Raw genomic sequence first — 26,221 nt, 5'->3', positions numbered from 1 at the left:
TACTTTTTTCACACCTGAGAAATTATTTGTATTGAATTACCACCAGGGGTAATTCCTGAGTGCAGAGCCAGGAGTAACCCCTGTGCATTGCTCGTGTGACCCAAAAAAGAAAAAAAAAAAGCAAAATTTAATCTAGGGCCTGGGCTTATAGTGCAGTGATATTCCTAGTATACATGAAGCCCTGAATTTGATCCTTAGAGTAGTAAAAAATATAATCTAAAATCTTGCCACAAGTGACTTAACATAATAATACTTTAGATAATGCTAAATTACTGAAAGCAGGTTGTGACTTAAAACAAACTTAACATAGAATTAAAACATTAAAAGGTTTGTACTAGGGGCCAGAGAGATAGTATAGTAGGTAGGGCACTTGCCTTGCATATGGCTACACTAGATTTGATCCCCACCACCCCATATGGTACCAGATCACCATCAGGAGTGATCACTGAGCAATGAGCCCAGTGAAAGCCCTGAGCACAATTAGGGGTGTGGGTCCCCCACTCCAAAAAAGGTTTTAATAATTTCTCAGGTGTGAAAAAAATACATCAAATTTTAACATTAACATTTACTTCAAATAAAACTGACTTTATGTACGTTATTGTCTATAAAGTTATATTTTCTGTGTGCTTTTTGTTTGATTGGTCTTGATTTGGGGTCATACCTGGCAGTGGTCAGGAGAGCATATGGTGCCAGGGTTCAAACCTGAACTTCCCACATGCAAAGCATGTGTTCCAACATGTTGAACTATCTCTCTGACCCTAGATAATGTTTTAAATCATACTCAAGACATCATAGAAAATATAGTTCCCTGTTTATATAATTTTAGAAAAAATAATATACTTTATATAATGCTAAATTATGGAAAGCAGGCTGTTGGGGTTGGAGAGATAATGCCTTTCATGCAGTCAGCCTGGTTCAACCTCTAGCACTACACATAGACCCTTGAGTCACGCCAGGACTGATTCCTGAGCATAGAGACAAGAGTAAGCTCTGAGTACAGAGTAAGTCTTGGGGTACGGTGGGGTGTGGCCCCAAAACGATCAAGACAATTTTTTTCAAAAGAAAGGCAGGTTGTAAAAAGCATTAGTCAGTAGAGGTACACTTCTCAGAAAGTCTCTGTGAATGTGACACTTTAGTGGCAAATACCAGATAAAAGAAGGAAAATGCTCTGATTTTCCTTCAACATTTGTACATCATACCTTTTAAATGAAAAAAGAATGTTTCTAATAGGATCTACACTTACAAGACAGACTATAAACTACTGTATTTTCCAAAACTTCTGGCATAAGAATTAAGGAAAGATAAAGCACCTGTTGGTAATGATGAGAAAAGAAGCCTGAAAACATTTATAGTCAACTTAACATAATAGACCCAGATATGGTTTAATTCATTTCAAATCAGGGCTGCAGAGATAGTACAGCGGGTAGGGCATTTGCCTTGCACGCAGCTGATCCAGGTTCGATTCCCAGCACCCCATATGGTCCCCTGAGCACCACCAGGAGTGATCCCTGAGTGCAAAGCCAGGAGTAACCCCTGTGTATTGCTGGGTGTGAACCCCCCCCCAAATTTTTTTTTTAAAAATAATTCATTTCAAACCAATGTTTAAAGCCAGAGTTAGACTAATAGTGTCTAAAAGAAAATTAGAATTTGTAAGAAAAGTATAGATTATTTCTAGCTTACCTTTTTAAAACAGTTTGTGTTATATTTATTTTATGGTCTATTGTTTAGTGAGATGAACAAAAACTTAAAATTAAAAAAGCATTATATCAAAGAATATTATCTCTCTCTCAACAGTACCAACTGTTGGTCCAGCGGGGTATTTCTTAAACGTCACGAATCACTTACTGGCCATTTACCTGGAAATTGCTATCTAGGGATACATGAAGAAATGAAAGAATCCAAATAGAATAGTAAATTTTATCCAAGAAAAGAAGACAATTTTCTTCTTGGCATCCACCACAAGAGCACAAAACATTACTTGGAAAAGCATATTTACATTCCTATGGTTACTGAAGAACTAGACACAACAGGCAAGATCTGGAAACAACCTAAGTGCCCAGTCACTGCATTTAAGTGGGTAAAGAAATTTGGTATATACACACATCTCAATACCACCCAACTATGAGAAGATGAAACACTGCACTTTGCTGCAACTTGAGAAGAACTAAAGGGTGTTGTGCTCAGCAAAAGGAGGAAAGAAAGAAAGGAAGAAAGGAAGAAAGAAAGAAAACAGGGATGAGGCTGGAAAGACAGTATAAGGGTTTAAGGCAACCAATTGTGGTTCCATCCCAGGTACCACATGGTGCTTCAACAAACATTTTCAGGTGTATCCTGGAGACGCCAGAGAATGGCAGAGGTGGCCTAGATAATCCCTGGCTCCTCTGGGCCCCTATATTGATCACAGCCTGAGAATGACCAGGAGTGGCCCTTAGGCCCCCTAAACACTGCTTCGAGGCTCCCAAAACAAACACATGATCAAATATATACAGCAAGGAAGTGAAAAGTGGACAATGACTATAGATCCCGAGTGTCTCCCCATTGAACTGAGTCTGCTAAGGGGGAAGGTGGAAAGTAGAGAGGCCTTCGAGACAGAGGTTGCAGGGGTGCTGACACTTGGGTGGTGGGTGTGATGTAGCAACCCCGTAATCCTGAAAAATAGGTGTTCTTAATCACAGCGCCTAAATAATATTTTAAATTTTAAAAAGTTAATTTGAATATCAGATCCATCTCTAGGAATATGAGAAGGGGAATAAAACAGTATATTGGAGGGTCTCCTAAGCACCCCCATTCCCACCCAGCCCAAAGAAATATGAGCACCAAGTCCCCAGCAAGCCCTGTGCGGAGCCCCGCTGAATGTCACAGGAGCAGAACTTGGCTTTTCAGCCACCACCCCCACCCTCTACCGCCAGCCTCACATTACTTAAAAAGCTTTTATTTCCATTTTTCCTCTCTGTCATCTGAAATAGGGAGTCTGGAAAAAAGGAGAGGGAAAACAGTATAGAATATTTTGGAAGTTCAAAGAGACAGACTAAAGATTTCCTCCAAGTAAGGAAAGAGGCAGCTCTGATTATTCTACACTTTTCAAAGAAACATACCCATGGTAGCTGGGTGATGGATGCCACCAGTGAGTGCAACGTCCATCCGGACACAGACAGCAGGGCCACATGCTGCTGTTAGCTCAGACCTTTCTCTCTGCTAGGCAGCTTAGGGTCTTGGGATGTTTCTCATTTTTAAGTGAAAGTTGTTGTTATTGTTGTTGTTGTTATGATTGGGGGAGGCACACTCAGCGATGCTCAAGAATTACTCCTGTCTCTTGAATCATTCCTGGTGGCAGTCAGGGTGCCTTTGGCGCTGGAGATCAAGCTAGGTTGGTTGTGTGCAAGGCAAGTACCTTACCTGCTACACTATTTTTCCCGCCTTCAAGTCAGTATTTTTATACAACAATTTTTATAGTTGCCCTATATATAATTTTTTCTTTTACATAGAAATACCCATCTATGATAAAAGTCTAGTTTACAAATCAAGCACAGCAATAAGTTAAAAGAAAAAATAACAGGTAGGTTTGTTCTCCAAGGTTGTGTTCTCCCTTGAACACGAACCTCACCTGCTCGTCTCTATGTCTCTATTGCTTACTGCCTTCCACTCTGGAGAAGCCTGTGTTCTCTCTTGAACATGTATTCTTCTCTTTCTCTCTCCTCACATATTTCTAAGTAAGTTTCGTTCAATAAAAATCTATCTTGAGAGGCTGGAGCAATAGCACAACAGATAGGGCACTTGCCTTGCACACGGCCAACCCGGGTTCGATTTCCAGCATCCCATATGGTCCCCCGAGCACCGCCAGGAGTAATTCCTGAGTGCAGAGCCAGGAGTAACCCCTATGCATCGCCAGGTGTGACCCAAAAAGCAAAAAAAAAAAAAAAAAAGACACACAAAAAACCCAGAATAAAATTTTTAAAATGCTAACATTATATTCTAATTAAAGGTACTTGAATGTGGTCTCTTCCTCAAAATGTCTCACTGTACATAATATTTTCAGTCCAGCGTTGATCAGAGGTAACTGAAAGCATGAAAAGTGAAACTTATAAGAAAGGAGGAGGTACTGGTCTTGGAGGACAATTTAATTGGAATAATAAAGAAATACCTTGGTTGGGCCAGAGAAACAGTTCAATGGCCTGAAGTACAGGTGTTGCATGGAGTCAACGAGGAGGTCCCTAGTTCAATCCCCAGCACTGCAGGGTCCCACAAGCACTGCCAGGAATGACCCAAGTACAGAATTAGGAGCATCTCAGAGCACTGCTGGCTGTGCCCTCGACCCAACCCCTGCCTCAGAAGAAACACACTGGGAAAATTACCACCTTCGTTGACTTTCTCAGGATGCCATCCTGTTGTCCAACCCAGGGAAAAAGTCACATCTGAGAAGAAGGATGTCACCGTGTCTATAAAAGGTTTTGCATCCACTACTCTGCTACTGCCGTTCGGACCAGGGAGAATATCAGCATTAATCCACACGGGCCGATGCAGGTGCTGCTTCACAGTTTCCAAGAGCATCATGGATGGTTTTACAGCTGCCAGGCTGAAAACAGATTTGTCAATGAGAGTCAGTTCTTAAGTTACATTCTTTTAGTGGTTCCACTGTCTGTCTGTAGCACTGTCGTCCACTGTTCATCGATTTGCTCGAGCAGGCACCAGTAACATCTCCATTGTGAGACTTGTTGGTACTGTTTTTGGCATATCAAATATGCCACAGGTAGCTTGCCAGGCTCTGCCGTGAGGGTGAGATACTCTCAGTAGCTTTCCAGGCTCTCTGAGAGGGCTGGAGGAATCGAACCTGGGTCGGCAGCATGCAAGGCAAGTGCTCTACCTGCTGTGCTATGGCTCCAGTTCAATGCTCTCAAATATATAATGAGGGGATAATGTAATGGTACAAAAATAAGTGAAATAAAATATGACATAGCACTGAAGGGGGAAGTTAACATATGCCATATCTCAAAATGTTGATTTATACTAATTAGTCATGAAGATACCTATACACTCACACATATTATCTTTTTGTTGTGGTAGGAAAACAATTTAAGAAACAACAAATAATCACTCATCAGGGTATGTAACATTTAAAATTATAGCTTTGAAATATGCAAATTTACATTTGTAACAGGTATCTAAAGTGTTCCACCATCCCAGGTGAGGTTCCTCCAGCTGACATCACCGGGCCAACCCTGGACTGGCAGGCAGAGCCCCTCCCTTAGGCAGAGCCCTTCTCCCTTCCCCCTAGGTTGCAGCAGCCTCCATGCCTGACCTGTACCATATTAAGGGCCCAGGCCCCAGTTCCCAAAATGCACAGCCACTTATGTGCCTCAGGACAGAGATTCTCAACAAATTCCTCCCTCATTGCTCAGTTATACTTCTTGTCATTTGGTGAAGGCAGAGAAGAAAGAGTACAACCTACAGCCTAACCCCTCAGCATCTTCCCAAAGATCTACCCACAATGACTCACCCCCAACACAGCAGGAGCACTAGGAACCCCTGGGGAAACCATGGCGAAGCCCAACAAATTCAATGAACATAAACAATATCACCAGAGACACAAACAACACCAACCAGCTCAGTAAATCCGCTGACAATAACTTTTTTTTTCTACATTACTTTTTTAAAAATTCAAATGTTAATTGTATTTTTATTATTATTGGTTTTAAGTCACCGTGAGATACAGTTACAAAGCTTTCCTGTTTGAGTTTCAGTCATACAATGATCCATCACCCAACCCTCCACCAGTGCACACCTTCAACCACCAAGAACCCCAGTATCCCCCCATTCCACCCCTCCCCCTGCCTCTGTGGCAGACAATCTTCCCCATACTCTCTTTTGTATTGCTTGTTATGAATTGCATAAGATGTCACATTGCCACAAGAGCAGCCGCATGCTCCTGGAACTTCAAAATTCCAGTAATTAGGGTCCAGAGAAATCTCTGCAGAGAGCTGCTCAGTTCAGAGATTCTTTTGTGGATCATGGCCCTTATTTCCATCTTCTTCAGAAAAATAAACTATTGGCATATGCCCTATAGGCCGTGCCTACTCACCTGCAGGGCATTGCACTGCTGGCCCTAACTGCAGTTTTTTTTTTAATTTCATTTTATTTTCTAACTGCAGTTTTTTTATCTCTTTTGAGATTTATGGATCTCTGAAATAAGGCCAATAATTAAGCTCGTATAGCTGAGCCAGAGGTGGTTTGTGGGTGTGGCTCCCACATACCTAACTTTTGGCCATTTAATTTCTTGGTAAACTTGACCCCAAGTTGTTGGGGTCCGGCCAAAAGCACAGCGGAAATTTTGAGGTATCAGGAAGCCTGAAGGCACCATCACGCTGCTGATGCACTTACTGACAATGACTTTAGTGTCACCATGATGAGGCTGTTTAACAAAGTTGATGAAACAATGGCACAGGTAGTCAGCAGAGCACAAGAAACTATGAGTCAAATGAAAATACTACTACAATCAAAAATGATAGGGTCAGAAAGATATTATAGGGAGGGTGCTTACTTTGCATGCAGCTGACCCAGGGTCCATCCCTGGCACTCCATATGGTCCCACATGGCCACCAGGAATGATTCCTGAGTGAAGAGCCAGGAGTCAGCCCTAAGCATAGTCTGATATGCCCCCTTCTCTTCCTCTTCACAAAAAAAAAAAAGAAGAAAAAAAATCCAAATGAAGAGAACTACAAACCTCTGTCCCTCAACAAGAATGTTTGTCCCAGTGAGCCCATGTACAAGCACCTTGGCTACAGCAATGCCATCGTGGTGTGCACCATGGTGTTATATGCACACGGCAATCTGATGCATGGCCACCAGCAAATGCCACAGCTAAAAAGCATATAAAACACTACAGCCAGGCATATGTGCAATGCCTGGTTATCACAACAACATCAACAAGAATAAAGGGGTGGGGGGGGGAAATAGATTTTAAAAAATTAAGTAAGGAGCTGGAGAGACAGTTACAGGGGGCAGGTACTTACCTTGCATGCAACTGAACCAAGCCCCAGCATGGCATACAGTCCCCTAAGCACCACCAGGAGTTACTCCTGAACACAGAGCCAGGAGTAATTCCCTGAGCACTGCAAGGTGTTACCCCAATACCTCCCCCCACCTCCAAGAATATGGAGGACTTGGATCAAACACCATCTGTAAAGCTTTAGTTATCTCATTTACCCACAGTGTAATGAGGTTTACTGGTAAATTTATCTCCATTTGTAAACAAATGATTACAGTAATCTTAATAATGTTAAGACTTCCAAAACCTTACTAATTTCTTGAGATACTTTAATTAAAACATACTGTTCAGGGGCTACCGTGATAGTACAGCAGGTAGGGATATTGCCTTGCATGTTGCAGACCTAGGTTTGATCCCTGGCACCACAAGTGGTCCCCTGAACACTACCAGGAGTGATCCCTGAGCACAGAGCCAGGAGTAATCCCTGAGCACTATTCAGTGTGGCCCGAAAACCAAAGCAGAAAACCAAAACAAAACAAAAAAATATAGTCAGAGTTAAGACTTCCCATAGTTTGACATGAGTATCTCAGATTTTTCTAGCAGTTGACACTGTGGAATGATTGCTGAGCTTCTAAGGCATCACAATATGTTGCTCACTTTAACTCCCATTTTACTTTACCAAAAGTAAAATTTCCCATTTCAGTATTGGAGCAAACTACTTGCTTCCACCTACTTCTCCCAGCCCCCAACCCCCAAGATCTTCTTAAGCTGGAGAAGTCAAAACAGAATCAGACAGATTAGTCAGGAAAAGTAAATTTTACAGCACAATGTATAGAGAATTTACATGATTACAGATGCAAATGAAAAACCAGGTAGGTCTGGATGCATCTTCTGTGTTGAAGGAGCCTGATCCTCAGGAGAGAGGCCACATAAAGGAGAAGACGGGGTTGCTTCATTGTAACTCTGACTTAAAAAGCTGAGTTTCCCTGATCAATAATCAAGTTACTTTATAATGATAACTCCCTAAAAGCAGAGATTGCTTTTTGGGAGTTATTATTTTTTGTTCATTTGTTTGTTTTGGGACCACAACCTGCAATGCTCAGAGCTTATCCTGCCTCTGTGCTCAGAGATCATTCCTGAAGAGGCTCAGAGGACCAGGTGGAGTGCCAGGGATCACACCAAGGTCAGCTGTGTACAAAGCAAGCTCCCTCACACTGTATCATCTCCCCAGTCTGCCTTTTCAATTCGACAAAGGACAGTGATAGACAAGAACCCAGCCCCAGGGTCTTCACTAACCCTTTTGTTCCCTGAAGCAATTGTGTGGCTTTATTGATGCAGCAGCTGGAAAGTGAGTTTTGTAAAAAAAAACAAAAAACAAAAAACCAAAAAACCTCACCTCCCATAAAACATTCTTCTTCTATACACATGTCCTTTTATTATTTTACAGAAAGAAAGAGAGAGCGAGCGAGCAAGCAAGAGAGAGAGAGAGAGAGAGAGAGAGAGAGAGAGTGCAGAAAAGCGCCTGCCATAGAGTCAGGCAGGGGGTGCGGGTGGGGAGTGATGGGAGGAACCTGGGGACACTGGTGCTGGGAAACGTACACGGGTGGAGGGATGGATGTTGGAACACTCTATGACTGAAACCTACTTATGAACATCTTTGTAAGGGTCTATCTCACAGTGATTCAATTAAAAACTATTTTAAAATAAAATGTTCTTTCTAGAAAAAAATGTATTTTATTATTATTTTTTATTGATTGAGGCACTATGATGTGTAATACTATTAGTGATGGCTTTCTGTGTATGTATTCCAACACCACATCCATCAGTAGTGTACACCTCCTCCAAGGGCCCCAATGCCCCTCCCCTTCAGTGCTCCCTCTCCCCAGACTCAGTTTTGTGATCAGTTCTCTTGTTGTGTTGTCTCTGGTCATTCATCGCTCCCGTGCTCTATCTCCTAAGTCTCACATGTGAGAAAGATCATTCTGTATCTGTCCCTTTCCTTCTGAATGACTGCACTCAGCATGAGACCCTTTAGGTCCATCCTTGTTGGGGCAAATTGAGTTGTGGTCCATATACACAGTGGAGTACTCTGCAGCCTTCCCTATTCTTGACCGCAATCTTCTGCGAGTCCATCATGAACATTTTCTCCTGAGCCCACGGGGCCCTGCCTGACCCCATTCCCATGTGCCCCCTAGAGAGACCTACCCTTGGTAAAGTCAGGAAAACCTCCTGACCCTTTTAGGGAGACTGTGCCCACAGCAGCCATGAGAAAGAAAATAACACTTAACCTTGCTCTTCATTAGCAATGCACCCAAAATATTATTATCATCATTATTATTATTTTGGCTTGGGGGCTACCCCTGACTGTGCTCAGGGTTTACTCCTACCTCTGTGCTCAGAAATCATTCCTGGAAGTGTTCAGGGAACCATATGTTTGATCCCAGAGATCAAACATGTGTTTGCGACATGCGAGGGAAGTGCCTTAATATCTATCTGGCCCCAAAATACTATTTTAAAGGATCACTTTTTCTTTTAGGGGCAAAGACAGTGGGGGCACACCTGGCAATGTTCAGGGTTTACTACTGGCTCTATACTCCAGAATTACTGCTAGTGACGCTCAGGGGACCATGTGGGATGCCAGGGATTGAACCTGGGTTGGCGGTGTACAAGGGAAGTGCTCTGCCCACTGTACTCTCTCTCCAGTCCCTAAAGGAATATTTTTGTAATTCAACAATTTTAAGTAATCCCTGTACACAAAACCTCTGGGAGTGACCCCTAGTCCCCTACTTCCCCCAAACCATAAATCAAGTAAGCTATGTTCTACCCCCAAGTACTGCTAATGCCTTCTTACCCTGGGCACTTTTTTAGAATTTCCCATTTAGTTATCACAATAGACCCTTATGATAAATCCCTTTATAAAATTTAATTGAATTTTAGCTTCCAAAAGTTCCCAAGAAACATCCTGGCAAACAACACAGTTAAGGTCCATGCCTGAAATATACCTTGAAATTCCATTTCTAATTTATTTATTTATTTTACATTTATTTTTAAATTTGGGAGTAGGGTGGTACCTGACAGTATTCAGGACTTGCTCCTGGCTCTATGCTCAAGGATCACTTGCAGCAGTCTGCAGGAGACCATATGTGGTGCTAGTGACTGAACCAGGATCAGCCGAGAGAAGACAAATGCTTTAACCCTGGAATTACTGAATTACCTCCCTAGTCTCCAATTCAGTTTCCAATTCAGACAAAGTATAAAGTGACCTGAGCGTAGATATATGCAGCTGTTTTTTTTTTTATTTTTGTCCCACTGTTCTCTGTAACAAATAAAAGACTGAACATGTACCAAGAATAGTAGAGATAAATACCAGGAGGATTATCCCACAGCTTAGAAGCCAGTTTCACATGCTGGAAGAAAAGGCAGCTCAGATAGAGAAGGGACCACCAAGGAAAGGGTGCTAGGAGAGCCTGCTCAGGATGGGAGATGCATGCTAAAAGTAGACTATGGACCAAACATGATGGCCACTTAATACCTCTTTTGCAAACCACAGCACCCCAGAGGAGAGAGAGAGAGAGCAAAAGGGAATGCCCGGCCACAGAGGCAGGGTGGGGTGGAGAGGATGGGGTGGGGGTGGTGGGAGGAATCCTGGGAACATTGGTGGTGGAAAATGGGCACTGGTGGAGGGATGGGTACTCGATCATTGTATGATTGAAATGCAAGCATGAATGTAAGTCTGTAACTATACTTCACGGTGATTCACTAATAAAAAATTTTTTAAAAAAGACTGAACATGTATGTATAAATACCTCTTAAAATCCAACTTGATGCCTTTGTTGCTTTTTATAACTTCAGTCAGCCAATCCTGTAAAGTATTATCACTGTTCGTTTCAGGAGGATGGGCCATAATAGGCTGGCAGTGCTCTGATCCATCACTTGGAAGAATGACATCAGCCTCTATCATGTGAGTAGTACCTGAGCAAATAAAATACCGTACATTAAAGCCAATGTAACACAACCACAGGAGATGCCATCTCCAATATCCTTCTGAAGAAACTAGAAGAAAGGAAAGAAAACTATTGTTTACTTCTAAGTGCAAGGTTCTCGGAGGCATTTTCCTGATTCTTCTGACAGATGAGGAGAAAAGCAGAATGACTTTCCCTAGTGACACAGGCCTTCTGGGCTAAGTCTGTGTGTGGGTAGGGAGGATCCTAATTCAGAAGGTCCAGGAGTACTACAGGCAACTCTTGGCTGACTGGGCTGGTGGATCAGTGCAAGGGCCCCAGAATTCTCTGCTGTTTGATTCTCTGACCCTGCAGTGCTGGGACCTCCAGGGCTACCCCCGGCAGCGGTCAAGGGACTCTGCAGGGTCAGGAATCAAACCCAGTAAGCCTCTGCACTATCTCCTGGCCTGTTCACCAAGTTCTTAAGCAGACCTCATATTATTTCATTTCTTCCCATACACGATAGTATATGTGGGAAGCCTAACAAGCATTTGTTTATGCTTGTAAGAATAAAAACAATACTTTTAGTTTTTCAGTCTTCAAATTAGAAACTAGTCATGTACAATTAAACTCAGAATCCTATGTACTGACTCAGTTCTTTGACTAAAAGGTCACTGGCTGTTTAAAAGCAACCCTACGATAGACCATAAGGTTCAAAGGTCACTCAGTATGAATGTTTTAGTAGATATGAGAGGCTGACTCTAAAAATGGTTGAAAGTAATTCTTGCCTCTCTTTCTTGTCCTCTCTTTCTTCTCCCTTTGTGTCTGGGTTGTCTTTGAGACTTACTTTGACCATGAGAAGATGGTGAAAGTAAAACTGCCTATTCCAGGTCTAGATCTTAAAAGTCTGGCAGCTTTCGTGTTCATCTTAAAAGTCAGATACCATGAAAAGAAGTTTAGGTACAGGTAGAGAAGACTATGCATTGAGAGAGAGAAAGAGAGAGAGCAAGAGTGAGAGAGAAAGAGGAGATAGAGATAGAGAGAGAAAGAGAGAGAGAGAAAGAGAGAGATATCACATGAAGGTCTCCTGTCTAACAACATTACAAGCCTCTGACATGTGAGTAAGCCACTTTAGAATTTCTAGACTTATCAGTGTTCCTGGTCTGTATATCACATTTCATAAAAGAAATAATCAGGTAACCCACAAAATCAGGAAAATTATAAATCCTTATTTGAAGCCAGCAAGTATTAGGTGTAGTTTGTTATTCACAATAGAAAACAGTAACAAATGCTTGAAATGTGGCACATGTTTGTGGATCAAATGGATTCATTCTAGAATCTAGGCAGGGAGGATACACGAATGGAAGCTGGAAGAGTAGCAAAGAAACTGAGCGGCATTTGTTTTTTATACTACAGTAATGTTTTGGGCAACATTACCGCAATAAGGAGAGGACAAGATATCTGAAGAATGTGTGGATTCTTGCTTAAGGAAGTTTTCAGGCAAAGAGTTTAAAGTGTTAACTAGCTTCTTTTAAATGACTAAAATAAAGAATAGGCAGAGATAAGCGAGGCGTACAGAGAAACTATTCCCAATTTAGCATTTGTGCTAAATTAGAACAAAAAATCATCCATCCTCAAATAAGTGTCAGTCTCAGGTCAAAATTAACAATCACGATACTGCTAGGAAACTTCGGCCTGACCATCAAAACCAAAGCAAGTGTGGAATCTGGACAAACCCTTGACCTTGGATTACAAAACTCAGATTACCCAGCACTTCAGGAAGATGTGGTAGATAATAGAGAGGTGGACTGGAGTGACATAAGGACACTGGTGTGGGGTACCAGGCACTTTGGTGATAGTGGGATGCAGTGACTTTTTGCATCAAAACTTAAATATGAACACCATTGTAACCGTGTTACCTACAGTACAATAAAAGATATACCTTAAAGAATTCAGCTAGGGAGCAAGTCCTATATCTACACCACTAGAAAAAAAAAAGAACATCCAGAATATTGGGGCTGGAGCCATAGTACATCGGGTAGGGTGCTTGACCAATATGGGTTCTATCTCCAGCATCACATATGGTTCCTCCCCACCCCCCATCCTGAACACTGTCAGGATAATTCCTGAGTGCAGAGCCAAGAGTAGCCCCTGACATCACTAGGTGTATCTTCCTAAAAAACAACAACAAAATAATAATAATAATAATAATAATAATAACAAGAACTTCCAGAATCTTCAGGGGTTTGTACCAAGTTACTTTATAAAGTCCTATATCTAAGAGATTTGGAGGTGAGTGACTTATAAATTGATATATACCGAGTCCACAACCTTTTAAATGAAATTATATTCACTTGGACCCAAAGAGACAGAGTTCTAAATGAAAAAAGGCCTGTGGGCTCTCAAATTTCTAAGGGCAAGAAACAGAATGAGAAGCTACTCAGCTGAAAATAGGGGTGATTGTTCAATAAAGCCATGTAGATATGTTCAACAGTATTAATCTTTAGAAAAATGAAAATCTAAACACAATGAGATGCCAGTCCACACAGACAGGGATGGCTATAATGCAGAAGAGTAACAAGCGTGGTTTGGCAAGGACAAAAAGGAGTTGAGAACCTCAGTGATTCTGTTGGTGGGGATATAAAAAGGTGCAGCTGCTCTAGAAAAGCTTGGCAGTTCCTCAAAATGTTAAATGAGTTACAATATGACCCAGCAATTCCACTTCTAGACACATATACAAGCGAAGTGCAATATGTTTCCACAAATAATTTGAACACAAATGCTCACAGCAACATTATTTATAGTAGCTAGGAAATGAAGCAAGCCCAAATGTCTATCACTGGATGAATGACTAAACAAAATGTGGTGCAACCATACAAAAACTATAATTTAGCCACAAGAAAAAGATCAGAGCTGGAGACAGCCTTCATCTTACAGCTGATTTCTAGTATGAGTTAGGGGCTGGAGAGATGATACAGTGGGTAGGGCACTTGCCTTATGGAGCACCATGTCTTGGATGCACAAGACCTTGGGTTTGATCCACCACTGGGTATAGCCCCTAAGCATTGTTGGAGAGGCCTTTAATTTTTGTTTAGTTAAAAAAAATAAAGCTAGGATATAAAAGAAGTCAACTGGCTTCTTTATATATATATATATATATATGTATATATATGTTTTCATCTATATATATATATATATAAAGGAATAGTCCATGCGCTTTTTTTCTACAACAAAAATTTTTGAGAAAAGAATACCATGTTAAGTGAAAGAAGCTTGTCACATATTTTTTTAAAACTATGGGCTGGAGCAATAGTACAGCGGATAGGGCGTTTGCCTTGCACGCAGCTGACCCGGGTTTGATTCCCAGCATCCCATATGGTCCCCTGAGCACCGCCAGGAGTAATTCCTGAGTGCATGAGCCAGGAGTAACCCCTGTGCATTGCCGGGTGTAATCCAAAAAGCAAAAAAAAAAAAAAAAAAAGGGAAAAAGAAAATCACCTGACTTATGCTTTAACACTTTGGATTCTGGATAGAAAATGAACTGGACAGGCACAGGGAAAGAGACTTGCCAAATGAGGGCTGACTCAAAATTCTACGAAGAGCTCTGGCTTCAAGTGAACAGAAATTCAGCTTCACTCTAAGGAAGACTTTCCACATCACACAACTAGGGGTACAGGGGAGAGTGAGCTGCAGGCACTCAGCAGATCAGTGATGCTCTCAGGATCTTCCTGTCTCAATTCCTCACTGTCTTGGTGTTGCCTTCAGCTGATTTCCGTATGTGTGGAGGGGCTGGAGAGACTGGAGAGACAGTAGAGTAGGACACTTGCCTTGCATACGACTGAGTTGGGTTCAATCCTCAGCATCCCAAATGGTCCACCAAGCACCAGAAGAAGTAATTCCTGAGCATAGAGCCAGTGTGGCTTTAAGCCCTGAGCACTGCCAACTGTGGCCCAAAAACAAAACCCAAAAAACCAAAAACCAAAAAAAAAAAACCCATTATGATTGTAAAATAACACCAGTACCATAGGAGTTACATATTTTCACACAGATTTCAATTTACACAGGTATCTTCTTTAGTCCCAGCATATTATTATCTTTAATAATAATGGATGCAACATTTAATAAATATGTTTTACCGAGACTTGTGGAACCAAGTCAGATCACTTGCCATCCATGAGAACAAAACAGTTCATCAAAGAAAATGCAAGTGCTGAGTAAACTTATTCTCATCTACTGCTGCGGCTGGAAATAGAATCATCCTCCAGGAGCAGAAATCAGAGTATTAATCAAATTCAAGTTTTTCATCTGTTTTCTTGCTTGCTTTTTAGGTCTCACCCAGTAGTGCTTAGAAATGACTGCTATTCACAGGTAAATTAAAAAAAAAAATCCCAGGATATATTCTGTGCTTCCCAGCACCTCCAGGAACAGCCACCAAGCATATAGTTATGAGTAGCCTCTGAAAACCACCAGACATCTCCACAAAACAAAACAAAATAGGGGCTGAAGTGACAGCACAGCGGGTAGGGTGTTTGCCTTGAACACAGCCAACCCCAGTTCAATTCCCAGCATCCCATATGGTCCCTTGAGCACTGCCAGGAGTAATTCCTGAGTGCAGAGCCAGGAGTAACCCCTGTGCATCTCCAGGTGTAACCCAAAAAGCAAAAAATAAAATAAAATAAAATAATAAAAATAAACAAAATGAAAAAGTATGTAAAAGTATGTATGTACCTCATTACTCAAGTGCTGATATCTGTCCAGCCCAGACCACTGAACATGTCCCCACTTCAGGCTTCCTCCTTCTCACTCTGGCAAGCTCAGTGTTGTGTTGAGAGCTCCAGGGTTGGCTTTGCTTGACTTTGTCTATAAAATAATTCTTGTAGGGCTAGAGAGATAGTACAGTGAGTAGGGGGTTTGTCTTACATGCGGCCAACCTGGGTTTGATCTTCGGCATCCTATATGGTCCGCCAAGTACCCCAGGAACAATTCCTGAATGCAGAGCAAAGAGTAACCCCTAAGTACTGCCCAAAAACAAAACAAAAAGACTTAATATTTTCTTTTTCACTAGCATATTTTTAATACTTTTATTATGATAGTTTTAATGCTTTTTAAATCTGCACTCAGAAATGTATAGGATAAAAGTATTATTTTGTGGAATAATGTCTATGAACCAGTCTTGATGGCCCACCAAGCAGCCCTGAGACTCAGTGCTGGGCCCAGCAGGAGAGCTCAGCACTAGGGTCCAGGGAGGCAGTACTGGGGTCCCGGCGCCACTCCTGGGGGTGCTGAAAGGAAGGGAGTAAGAAGCGCTGGAGATCAAACTCAGAAATACACAAGTCATGAGCCACTGGCCCCTGAGCTCTCTCCCTTGAACTTCTCATGTTGAATCACATCACTTCAAGCTAACACAAGTCCTCGGTGATTTGCTCTCACTGTCCACTGTGGCTGCTGACAGGGGCATTTCATAGGAAAAGGCAAAGAAAAATACCACTGTATTCAACTACTAAAGAAGGGGCATACAGATACGGCTACAGATTGAATTTTTCTGTTTGTTTATGAGCCCACCTGGTGATATTCATGACCTATTCTGTGCTCAGGGGTCACTTCCAGTGGTGCTCAGGAGACCATGTGGTGAAAAAGAGAAACAGGGTCCTCCACATGCAAAGACATCATGTGCCTTACCCCCTGTATATCTCTTCGGCCCTAGGTCGAAATATCAGACTAAAAGGCCTGGTGTTTAATCTAGGAGTAAATATTGCCAAAAGCAATGAATTATACATTAGTATACAATGGATTCATTATTCATTCAACAAGTATTTAATGAATGTATTTATTAGTACACTCTGAGAAACTCAAAACTATGTTCAGACTCGACCCTGATATTTAAAATCTTACTCAAATACAATATATAAGCAAGTATAATAATAATATATGATAGTTTCAAATAAGATAAACAAAAGAAAATCACTTTTGGAAAATAAGAAAATATTTTTTTTTTGGGTGGGGAAGAGAATTTGCTAAGGCCACACCTATTGGTGCTCAGAGGCTATTCCTGGCTCTGTGCTCAGGAGTGACCCGTGGTGGTACACAGGGAACTAGATGCAGTGATGGGGATGAACCTGGCTTGCCATTAAAGTGGCAGGGCAAGTGCCTTACTTCTGGTACCATCTCTCCTCCCCTTAAAACATCCTTCCACTCTTTCATTCCGGAATTTGTTCATTCTGCAAACAAAATTCTATCTTTTATGAAAATATTTATGTCAGCTTTGAATTTATTTGGACCCAGGAGGCCTCTGATACTTGCTGACAGTCCCAAATAGTCCCAAAATAAAAGTTTTGATTCCTCCAAAGCAAATAAATACATGAGTCTTGACTTACTTCTCAGTGCCTCATTCATTTGAGCCTTGTGGTTAGCTGCATGAGACCAGGTGATCTGGGCGCCATCGTCTGCAGTTATCTGATTATTTCTCAGAAAATATTCCAATATGTTTTCACTCCAAGAGCCTAAAATAACAGCATTTACACAGAAAGGAATGATTCATAAGGTAATTTACACTTCTTTTTGATTTAACTTTTCGCTCTTTTTTAAGGATGCTAAGGGCCTTATTCATGTGAAGTCTGAGCTCCACCCCTGAGCTGATCCCCTGCCCCAAAGAAAACGTCTTCAGACTGACAAAGAAAACAGGGAGAAAATAAAGTAATTTAATTAAGAGAACTACAAATTTTTAACAGGTATTATGATGCAGAAAGTATTATATATAAACACATACAGGAGCCACATGTTAATATGTCCCATATATAATATGTGTAAGTATTCATTAGTAAACACACAGAACTGTTTGAACCTCAAAAGAATGAAGTAATATACAGGAAAAAAAAATAAACTGCTAAGAGTGTTTGTGGCGGAGGTGGCCATGGCACTGGGGATCAAATCCAGAGTCTCAGAAATGCATGACAGCCTGTGGGGTTACCACTGCGCTATACTGCTGGCCAAGAAGCACATAACTTAAACCAGAACTTTTCACACATGGGCTCATATAAGTAAAATACTTAGAAATCCAAAGTTACATATACAAAAACATCCAAATTTTGTACAAAGTAATTGTTTTTTCCACCTCATGCTCTATTATGTGTTTACATCAAGAATTTATTTGTTCTGGAGGTGGGAGGGTTGGGCCACAATCAGCAGTGCTTAAGAATTACTCCTGCTTGTGATCTCTCCTGGTGGTATTCAGGGGACCATATGTGGTGCTTGGGATCAAACCAGGACTGTATGTGAGGCAAGTGCCTGATCTCCTTTACATCTCTTCAGTCCGTCCATCAACAATTTAGAACCTTATGGGCTGGATTGATAGCACAGCGGGTAGGGCATTTGCCTTGCATGCGGCCAACCCAGGTTCGATCCCCAGCATCCCATATGGTCCCCCGAGCACCGCCAGGAGTAATTCCTGAGTGCAGAGCCAGGAGTAACCCCTGTGCATCTCCAGGTGTGACCCAAAAAGCAAAAAAAAAAAAATATTTAGAACCTTAAATTATACATTTTCGCATATTCAACTTCAAATTATGGGTCTCAGTAACATTTCTATTGGTAAGTAAATACCAGAGTTAGTATATTTATTAGATTCATATCACAGAGAAAATTATGCACAATTCTACTAAAATCTATCAACTATTCTTGTAAACTTGATTTTACTCTTATTGGAATATGTGAGTTAACCAACTATTGAATAAATAAATACTGAAACAGCTGAGTCCAGTTCAACTTCACATTATGCCACATGTCAATATAACAATGGGCAAAAAATTGTGACAACAGTAACCCTTAAATTTGCCTCCCTAATTCTTGTTCTCATTAATTTAAATATTAAAATAAAGCTCCTAGGCTGCAAATTCCTTATGAATGAAATTGTCTTCTGATAATTAACTTCACCAAACAATAAAAAAATAAAAATTAATCAGAAATTGCAAAGAGGACAATTCACAATGAAAAGGCATATAAAGATAAGTTCTAATGTGACTAGAACTTAGCAACTACTCTGCATGTTGGTTTACAGAATAAAGACAGAATTCCATTTCCCCCCTACATCAAGAAACAAAGGAATCTGGAATTAAAGTAATATCACTTACATAAGTACTCCCAAAATGAAACACTTAAGAATAAATCTAACATGATATGAAGAAAAGATTCAACGCCATCCCTATAAGGATACCCATGACATTCTTCAAAGAAATGGATCAAGCAATCCTAAAATTCATATGGAACAACAAACGCCCACGGATAGCTAAAACAATTCTTGGGAAAAAGATGATGGAAGGCATCACCCTCCCCGACCTCAAACTTTATTACAAAGCAGTAACAATTAAAACAGCATGGTACTGGAACAAAGGCAGAGCCGCAGACCAATGGAACAGGGTGGAATATCCCTACACACAACCCCAAATGTATGATTATCTAATCTTTGATAAGGGAGCAAGAGATGTGAAGTGGAGCAAGGAAAGCCTCTTTAACAAATGGTGCTGACACAACTGGACAACCACATGCAAAAGAATGGGCCTAGACCTCAACTTGACACCATGCACAAAAGTCAGATCAAAATGGATTAAAGACCTCAACATCAGACCACAAACCATAAGGTTCATTGAAGACAAGGTCGGCAAAACCCTCCACGATATTGAAGATAAAGTTATTTTCAAAGATGACACGGAACTAAGCAATCTAGTAGAAACAGAGATCAACAGATGGGACTACATTAAACTAAAAAGCTTTTGCACCACAAAAGATACAGTGACCAGAATACAAAGACTATCTACAGAATGGGAAAGGATATTTACACAATACCCATCAGATAAGGGGTTGATAGCAATGGTATATAAAGCACTGGTTGAACTCTACAAGAAGAAAACATCCAACCCCATCAGAAAATGGGGTGAAGAAATGAACAGAAACTTTACCAAGGAAGAGATACGAATGGCCAAAAGGCACGTGAAAAAATGCTCTAAATCACTAATCATCAGGGAGATGAAGATCAAAACAACCATGAGATACCACCTCACACCACAGAGACTAGCACACATCCAAAAGAACAAAAGCAACAGCTGTTGGAGAGGATGTGGGGAGAAAGGGACCCTTCTGCACTGCTGGTGGGAATGCCGACTGGTTCAGCCCTTTTGGAAAACAATATGGACGATTCTCAAAAAATTAGATATTGAGCTCCCATATGACCCAGCAATACCACTGCTGGGAATATATCCCAGAGAAGCAAAAAAATATAGTTGAAATGACATCTGCACTTATATGTTCATTGCAGCACTGTTTACAATAGCCAGAATCTGGAAAAAACCCAAGTGCCCTAGAACAGATGACTGGTTGAAGAAACTTTGGTACATCTATACAATGGAATACTATGCAGCTGTTAGAAAAAACGAGGTCATGAATTTTGCATGTAAGTGGATCAGCATGAAAAGTATCATGCTAAGTGAAATGAGTCAGAAAGAGAAAGACAGACATAGAAAGAATGCACTCATCTGTGGAATATAGAATAACAGAGTAGGAAACTAACACCCAAGAATAGAAGAATAGTAGAAATAAGTACCAGGAGGCTGACTCCATGGCTTGGAAGCTGGCCTCACATTCTGGGGAGAGGGCAACTCAGAGAAGGGATCATCAAGTATAATGCGGTCGGAGGCCATGCGGGGGAAGGATGATGCGGGCTGAATGTAGACTAGAGACTGAACACAGTGGCCACTCAACACCTCTATTGCGAACCACAACACCTAATTAGAGAGAGAGAGAACAAAAGGAAATGCCCTGCCACAGTGGCAGGGTGGGGTGGGGGGAGATGGGATTGGGGAGGGTAGGAGGGATGCTGGTTTTACCGGTGGTGGAGAATGGGCACTGGTGAAGGGATGGGTCCTCAATCTTTGTATGGGGGAAACATGAGCACAAAAATGTATAAATCTGTAACTGTACCCTCACGGTGATTCACTAATCAAAAATAAATAAATTTTTAAAAAATGTTATAAGTTACTGAGAAAGAATTGTTGTCTAAAATGTACAAAAAATTAAATCAATAGGAAAATGAATGATCAGATTAAAACTCTGAAATCAGACATTCCACTAATGAAGATATTCAGATGTCAAGTAGCATATGAAAAGATACTCCACTTCATGTTATATGAAGGGAAATGCAAACACACACAACAAAGAGACACTTTTTAGAATGACCCAAATATAGCATTCTGACACCCAAATGCTGGTGAGAAGGTGGATAAAAGGAACTCTCTTCTTTGTTAATGGGAATACAAAATGTTACAGTCACTTTGGAAGACAGTTTTTGCAGCTTCTCATAAGGAAATATAACTCTTACTATAGGTTCCAGTAATCACACTCCTTGGTTGGTGCTGATCCAAAGGAATTGAGAACTTACATTCACACAAAAAGTGCACAGATGTTTATAGCAGCTTTATTTAAAACTGCCAAAACTTGGATGCAACCAAAATGTCTTTCATTTGGTAAGTGGATAAACTGTGACACACTTAGCCAAGAGAGTATTATTCAACACACAAAAAAACAAACCAAAATAAACAACAAAAAAAAATTTAAAAAATCCCAGAGTCATCAAATTATGAAAAAACCTGGAGGAAATTTAAATCCAAGTGAAACCCTAAGTGGAAAAAGCCAATTCAAAATTTCTATGACATGGTTCCAGCTAAATAACATTCTGGAGAAGGCAAAAGTATGCAGACACTAAAAAAAAAAAAAGTGTTGGTCAATGCTCAAAACAAAGGTGTATATGTGGGGAGGGGTCTGGCGTGATAAATAAGCACAACCATAGAATTTAAGAATTCTTTTGGGTTTGGTTTTGGTTTGGGGGCCATATTCAGTGGGGTTCAAGGTTTACTCATGCCTCTGCACTCAGGAATCACTCCTGGCAGAGTTTAGAGACCACGTGGGGTACCAGGGATAGACCATGACCCCACATGCACCAGGTAAACACCCTACCCACTATACTACCACTCTAGCCCAGATTTTAGATTTTTAAATGTTTAAAATTTAATTTACTGTGACTTACATAATTATTGATAGTTTTATGCACATAATATTTCAACACCGATCCTACCACCAGTGTCAACTTCCCTTCTCCAGTATTCCCATATTCCATTTCTCAACCCCCATCACCCCATCACTTTGCACTTTACAAAGTCCCAGTGGTTGCAGTTTAGATCTCATGTTTTCGGAATTGTTGACTCTGTACGGATGAGGAAATGTATGTGTAAAGGGGAAACGACTAGGTCCGTCTGGACCCTTGTTTAGAGAGGAGGACGGAGAAGGAAAGAAATCAAGGGGGTAAAAAGAAGACAGTAAGTAATGGGTGAGCCAGAGTCAGGGTTTCATTTATACTGGTGATAGGGGTGAGTGGTATATAGCCATATATCCAAAACACAAAACTCAACAACACGGATGTTAGATTTTTTTTTTTTAGGCAGTTTACTGCTTTGCATGAAACTATAAGGATGTATCTACGTCACTGACTCAGTGAATGATGTACACCACCAGGTTAAATCACAAGCTGAAGTATGGTCTCCGAGGGACTAGGGTGATTATGATCACAATTACAAAGTAGACCCAGACCACCACTGTGGCGGGTGGCCGCTCATCCAGGGGCTGAAGTGACCATCTGACACTCAATTTCCTGACAGACCTAAGGCAGTTCTTTTTTTTTTTTAATTTATTTTTATTTTTTTTAAATAAATTTATTTATTGAATCACTGTGAGAACAGTTACAAAGCTTTCAGGTTTAAGTCTTAGTCATACAATGATCAAACAACCATCCCTTCACCAGTGTACTTTTTCTACCACCATAAACCCCAGTATACCCCCCATCCCACCCTTCCACCTGTGTGGCAGTGATTTCCACATTACTCTCTCTCTACTTTTATTACATTCAATATTTTGACCCCAATCCCACCATTATTATTTGTAACTTTCCCCCAGTGCTCAGACCTGCCAAAAAGTCAACATTAGACCATTTGTTTTCTATTGCTGATTATGAATAGCATGTGGTTTTGCATGGCCACTATAGTGGCTTCACGATCTTAGAATTCTGAAATTTTAATAATTAAGTCTGGGGAGATTTCTGCCAAAAGTCGCTGGGTTCCGAGATTTGTTTGTGTGTCTCTGGGATCATGGCCGTTAAGGAGTTTAAGAAGCAGCAGAGGGGCCGACCTTAGACAGGGTCTTGGGGTCTCCTCGGGGCGGGAAAAGAGAAGGAGCGGCTCCTTCTCTGTTCTTTTTTATAGTAATAGGTAAGTTTATTCATATGCTATAATCAATAAATTTTGTACTACAAGATCTAATAAATATTTTCAGACCAAGCATATAAATATGACATGCTTTATTTTACATTCATTTCTTTCTTCCTAAGCACCTTTTATAAACTTATGTAAGTTGTGGTCTAAATGTTTGTGTCCTTTCTCCAATGAATATGTTGAAATCCTAACTCTCCAGGTGAAATAAAGCAGTTCTTAACGATGCAAGTCCCCCTTTTATTTAATCTTCTTACCAAAAAAAAAAAAGAAAAGAAAAAAGACAATCTACTCTTTCTTGGTCTCCCTAAATGCTCTCCCCTTCGCACTCATGCCCAGCACCAAGGTTCTGGGCCAGTTCACTGCACGCGGGCGCCGCGGCTCCGAGAAACCCATCAAGGGAGGGGCCGGCCTCCCCGGGAGTTTTCCAGGCGCCCCCAAGCTCAGGCACCAGGTTCCAGAGGCTCCGGGCCAGCGCTTACCCGGGCCACCGGCGCTCTCTGCCATGGTGACGGACGCCCTCGGCCGCGCAGGCGCTGAGCGGTGGCCCCCCCGCCGCCGACCCGCGCAGGTGGCGGGGCCACCCGGTCCCAGCCGAGAGCGCGCAGACGGCAGCGGAAGCGGAAGCGGAAGCGGAAGCAGGCTGTGCGCAGGCGCACGAGCTGCGTCCTCCCTGGCGTGGCGTCCCTGGCGCTGCATCCTCAGGCCTCTGTGGCGCGTGCGGGCCCTTCGGAAGGTCCCCTGGGAGTCCAAGTTTGTCTAGCGAACCCTGCGGTGTTAGGGAAGGCCCAGAGGGTGAGACCCCCAGATCCAAAGTAGTTGCTCTGGAGCTTGAGTCTTCAAACTTAGATTTATTTTTTTCTCTCTCTCTTATTTAAAAGTTGATAATACCTTAGATGACATGGAGAAATGGACATTTCTCCAGAAAGAAAGAAACACTGTTTCTGCATAGTGAAACGCAACTGTATCTCACTTGTATCTCAGTGGCTTGGTCTCCCGTCTTGCAGATGTGACGCTGTGAATTCCATCCCAGCATCACGGCACATGCTGAGTGCAATATTCAGGCCATCGATATTTGGGACCCTCCCCACTGCAACAGTGTGGGCATCTTGAGTGCACTTCAACCAAATGATCCCCCGATAATCGCAACAACAAAGAGATCACGGAAAGGCACATCCATGAATAAAAATCGAGTAGGGCACTTGCCTTGCACATGGCTGACCAAGGTTCCATTCCTGGAACTGTCATTTATGGTTTCCCAAGTTACGTCAGGAATGACCCCTGAGTACAGAGCCAGGAATAAGCTCTGAGCACTGCTGAGTTTGGTCCCGACACCAAGATAAAAATTAAAAGAATTTAGCTTTAAGATTTCTTATCTCTAAATATCTAGAATATCTGTTTACACACACATATCTTCTGACCTCTATTTTTGTTACTGAAATTTTTTGCTAGTCTAATTGCTAGTTCACCTAATTATAAGCTGCTTTCTGCCCAATTCTAGTTTCAATGATGCCTGTTTTGATACCTTCTATATATCTTAATTCTTGTCTCCAGTTTATTTTGCAATTCAGTAAAATTTCAAAATAAGACAAGTTCTGGAATAAATAACTCCTTGGGCTCTTTGCGCCAGCTGGCAGTTCTTGTTTTCGTCATAAGTGTCTATGTGTAGATATCTTTTATTTATTTTTGACACTTGTCAGGCTCCTTCAATCTGTGGGGTCCTGTCTAGATTTTATCTAAATATAGCTTTTCTGTCTTAGTCGTCTTTTATAGTTCCTCTGTCCTATTCGCCTTTTATTCAGCAAATTGAACATATGTTAGAACTTCTCACTATGTATCTATGTCTCATATCATTTTTTGGGGGGGAGGTCACATCCGGCTATGTTGAGGGATTACTCCTAACTCTGCAGTCAGAGATCACTCCTGGCAGGACTCTGAGGATCACATATGATGCCAGGGATCAAATTTCAAACTTGGGTCACCTGCATGCAAGGCAAAATGCTCTACTTGCTGTATTACCTCTTGAGCCGTTAAAAAAAAAAAATTGAACCTCTTAAGCAGTGCTCAGGAAGCCAAAGATGCCATTTGGAGATTCTTTGAGAGCAGCTGGACTGGTGGTTCAATGCAAAGGGCCCCAGCATTGCTAGGGGTGTTATGGCTACCCAGGCCATGCAGCTGATGCTGGGGACCTCCAAAACTGCACTCAGTGGTACTCCGGAACCATGTGGTGAAAGGCATAGAAAAGGCAAGCTCACGCAAGCCACGCAGCCTAGCTGCTGTACTATTTCCTGGCCCCTCAGATTTCAGGTTTTACATATACTTATCTATTAATAAGATTTCTATTTATTCTTATATTGGCATATGATAGCTGGAGTGATAGCACAGCAGGTAGGGCATTTGCCTTGCATGCGGCCGACCTGGGTTTGATTCCTCTGTCCCTCTCGGAGAGCCCAGCAAGCTACCCGTGGTGTATTCGATATGCCAAAAACAGTAACAAGTCTCACAATGGACACTTTACTGGTGCCTGCTCGAGCAAATTGATGAACAATGGGAAGACAGTGCTACAGTGCATATTCTTATATTTTTACCCTTCTTTTCTAAATCAGTTCCATTAATTTTTATGGGTTCCTATTTTCCAGATACCTTTCCACTATTTAAAAACAGAAAGCATAAATCTAAATGAGTTTTTGTTTCTACCTATCCTTAACTCTGACGTCTTATTTTCATATGTACCTGCTTATTGTTTTACTTTCAGTAAGGTGAAGGCTTCAATGAAGTTTTATTTTGATGGGAAAGATTTACATTTAAAAAAAATTGTATTGATTCGTGACAAAAGTTACAAAGCTTTCAGGTTTAAGTCTCAGTCATATAATGATCAAACCCCCATCCCTTCACCAGTGCACCTGTTCCCCCACCAAGAACCCCAGTATCCCCCCACCCGCACCTGAGTGGCCCACGATCTTCACTTTATTCTCTCTATACTTTGGGTATATTCA

The 26,221-nt window shown here is 41.4% G+C and overlaps 1 protein-coding gene across 2 annotated transcripts in view; it reads right to left on the bottom strand.

Moving 5' to 3' along the window:
- Positions 1-23,841, bottom strand: part of FAM151B (family with sequence similarity 151 member B) — a 36,397-nt gene extending 12,556 nt beyond the window's left edge. For both annotated transcript variants that reach the window (XM_055123965.1, XM_055123966.1), the window contains exons 1-4: positions 23,708-23,841; positions 17,298-17,423; positions 10,789-10,954; positions 4,356-4,573 (exon numbers count right to left, since the gene is read on the bottom strand). In XM_055123965.1, coding sequence (XP_054979940.1) covers positions 4,356-4,573; positions 10,789-10,954; positions 17,298-17,423; positions 23,708-23,732 — 535 coding nt within the window. In that variant the 5' untranslated portion in view covers positions 23,733-23,841. The remainder of the gene's footprint in view (positions 1-4,355; positions 4,574-10,788; positions 10,955-17,297; positions 17,424-23,707) is intronic.
- Between the last annotated feature and the right edge of the window lie 2,380 nt (positions 23,842-26,221).

This window comes from Sorex araneus, chromosome 1 (assembly GCF_027595985.1).
Source record: "Sorex araneus isolate mSorAra2 chromosome 1, mSorAra2.pri, whole genome shotgun sequence".
Classification (NCBI taxonomy): domain Eukaryota; kingdom Metazoa; phylum Chordata; class Mammalia; order Eulipotyphla; family Soricidae; genus Sorex; species Sorex araneus.
The sequence above is the reverse complement of the archived record's forward strand: the minus strand, read 5'-3'. Positions and strand labels throughout refer to the sequence as shown.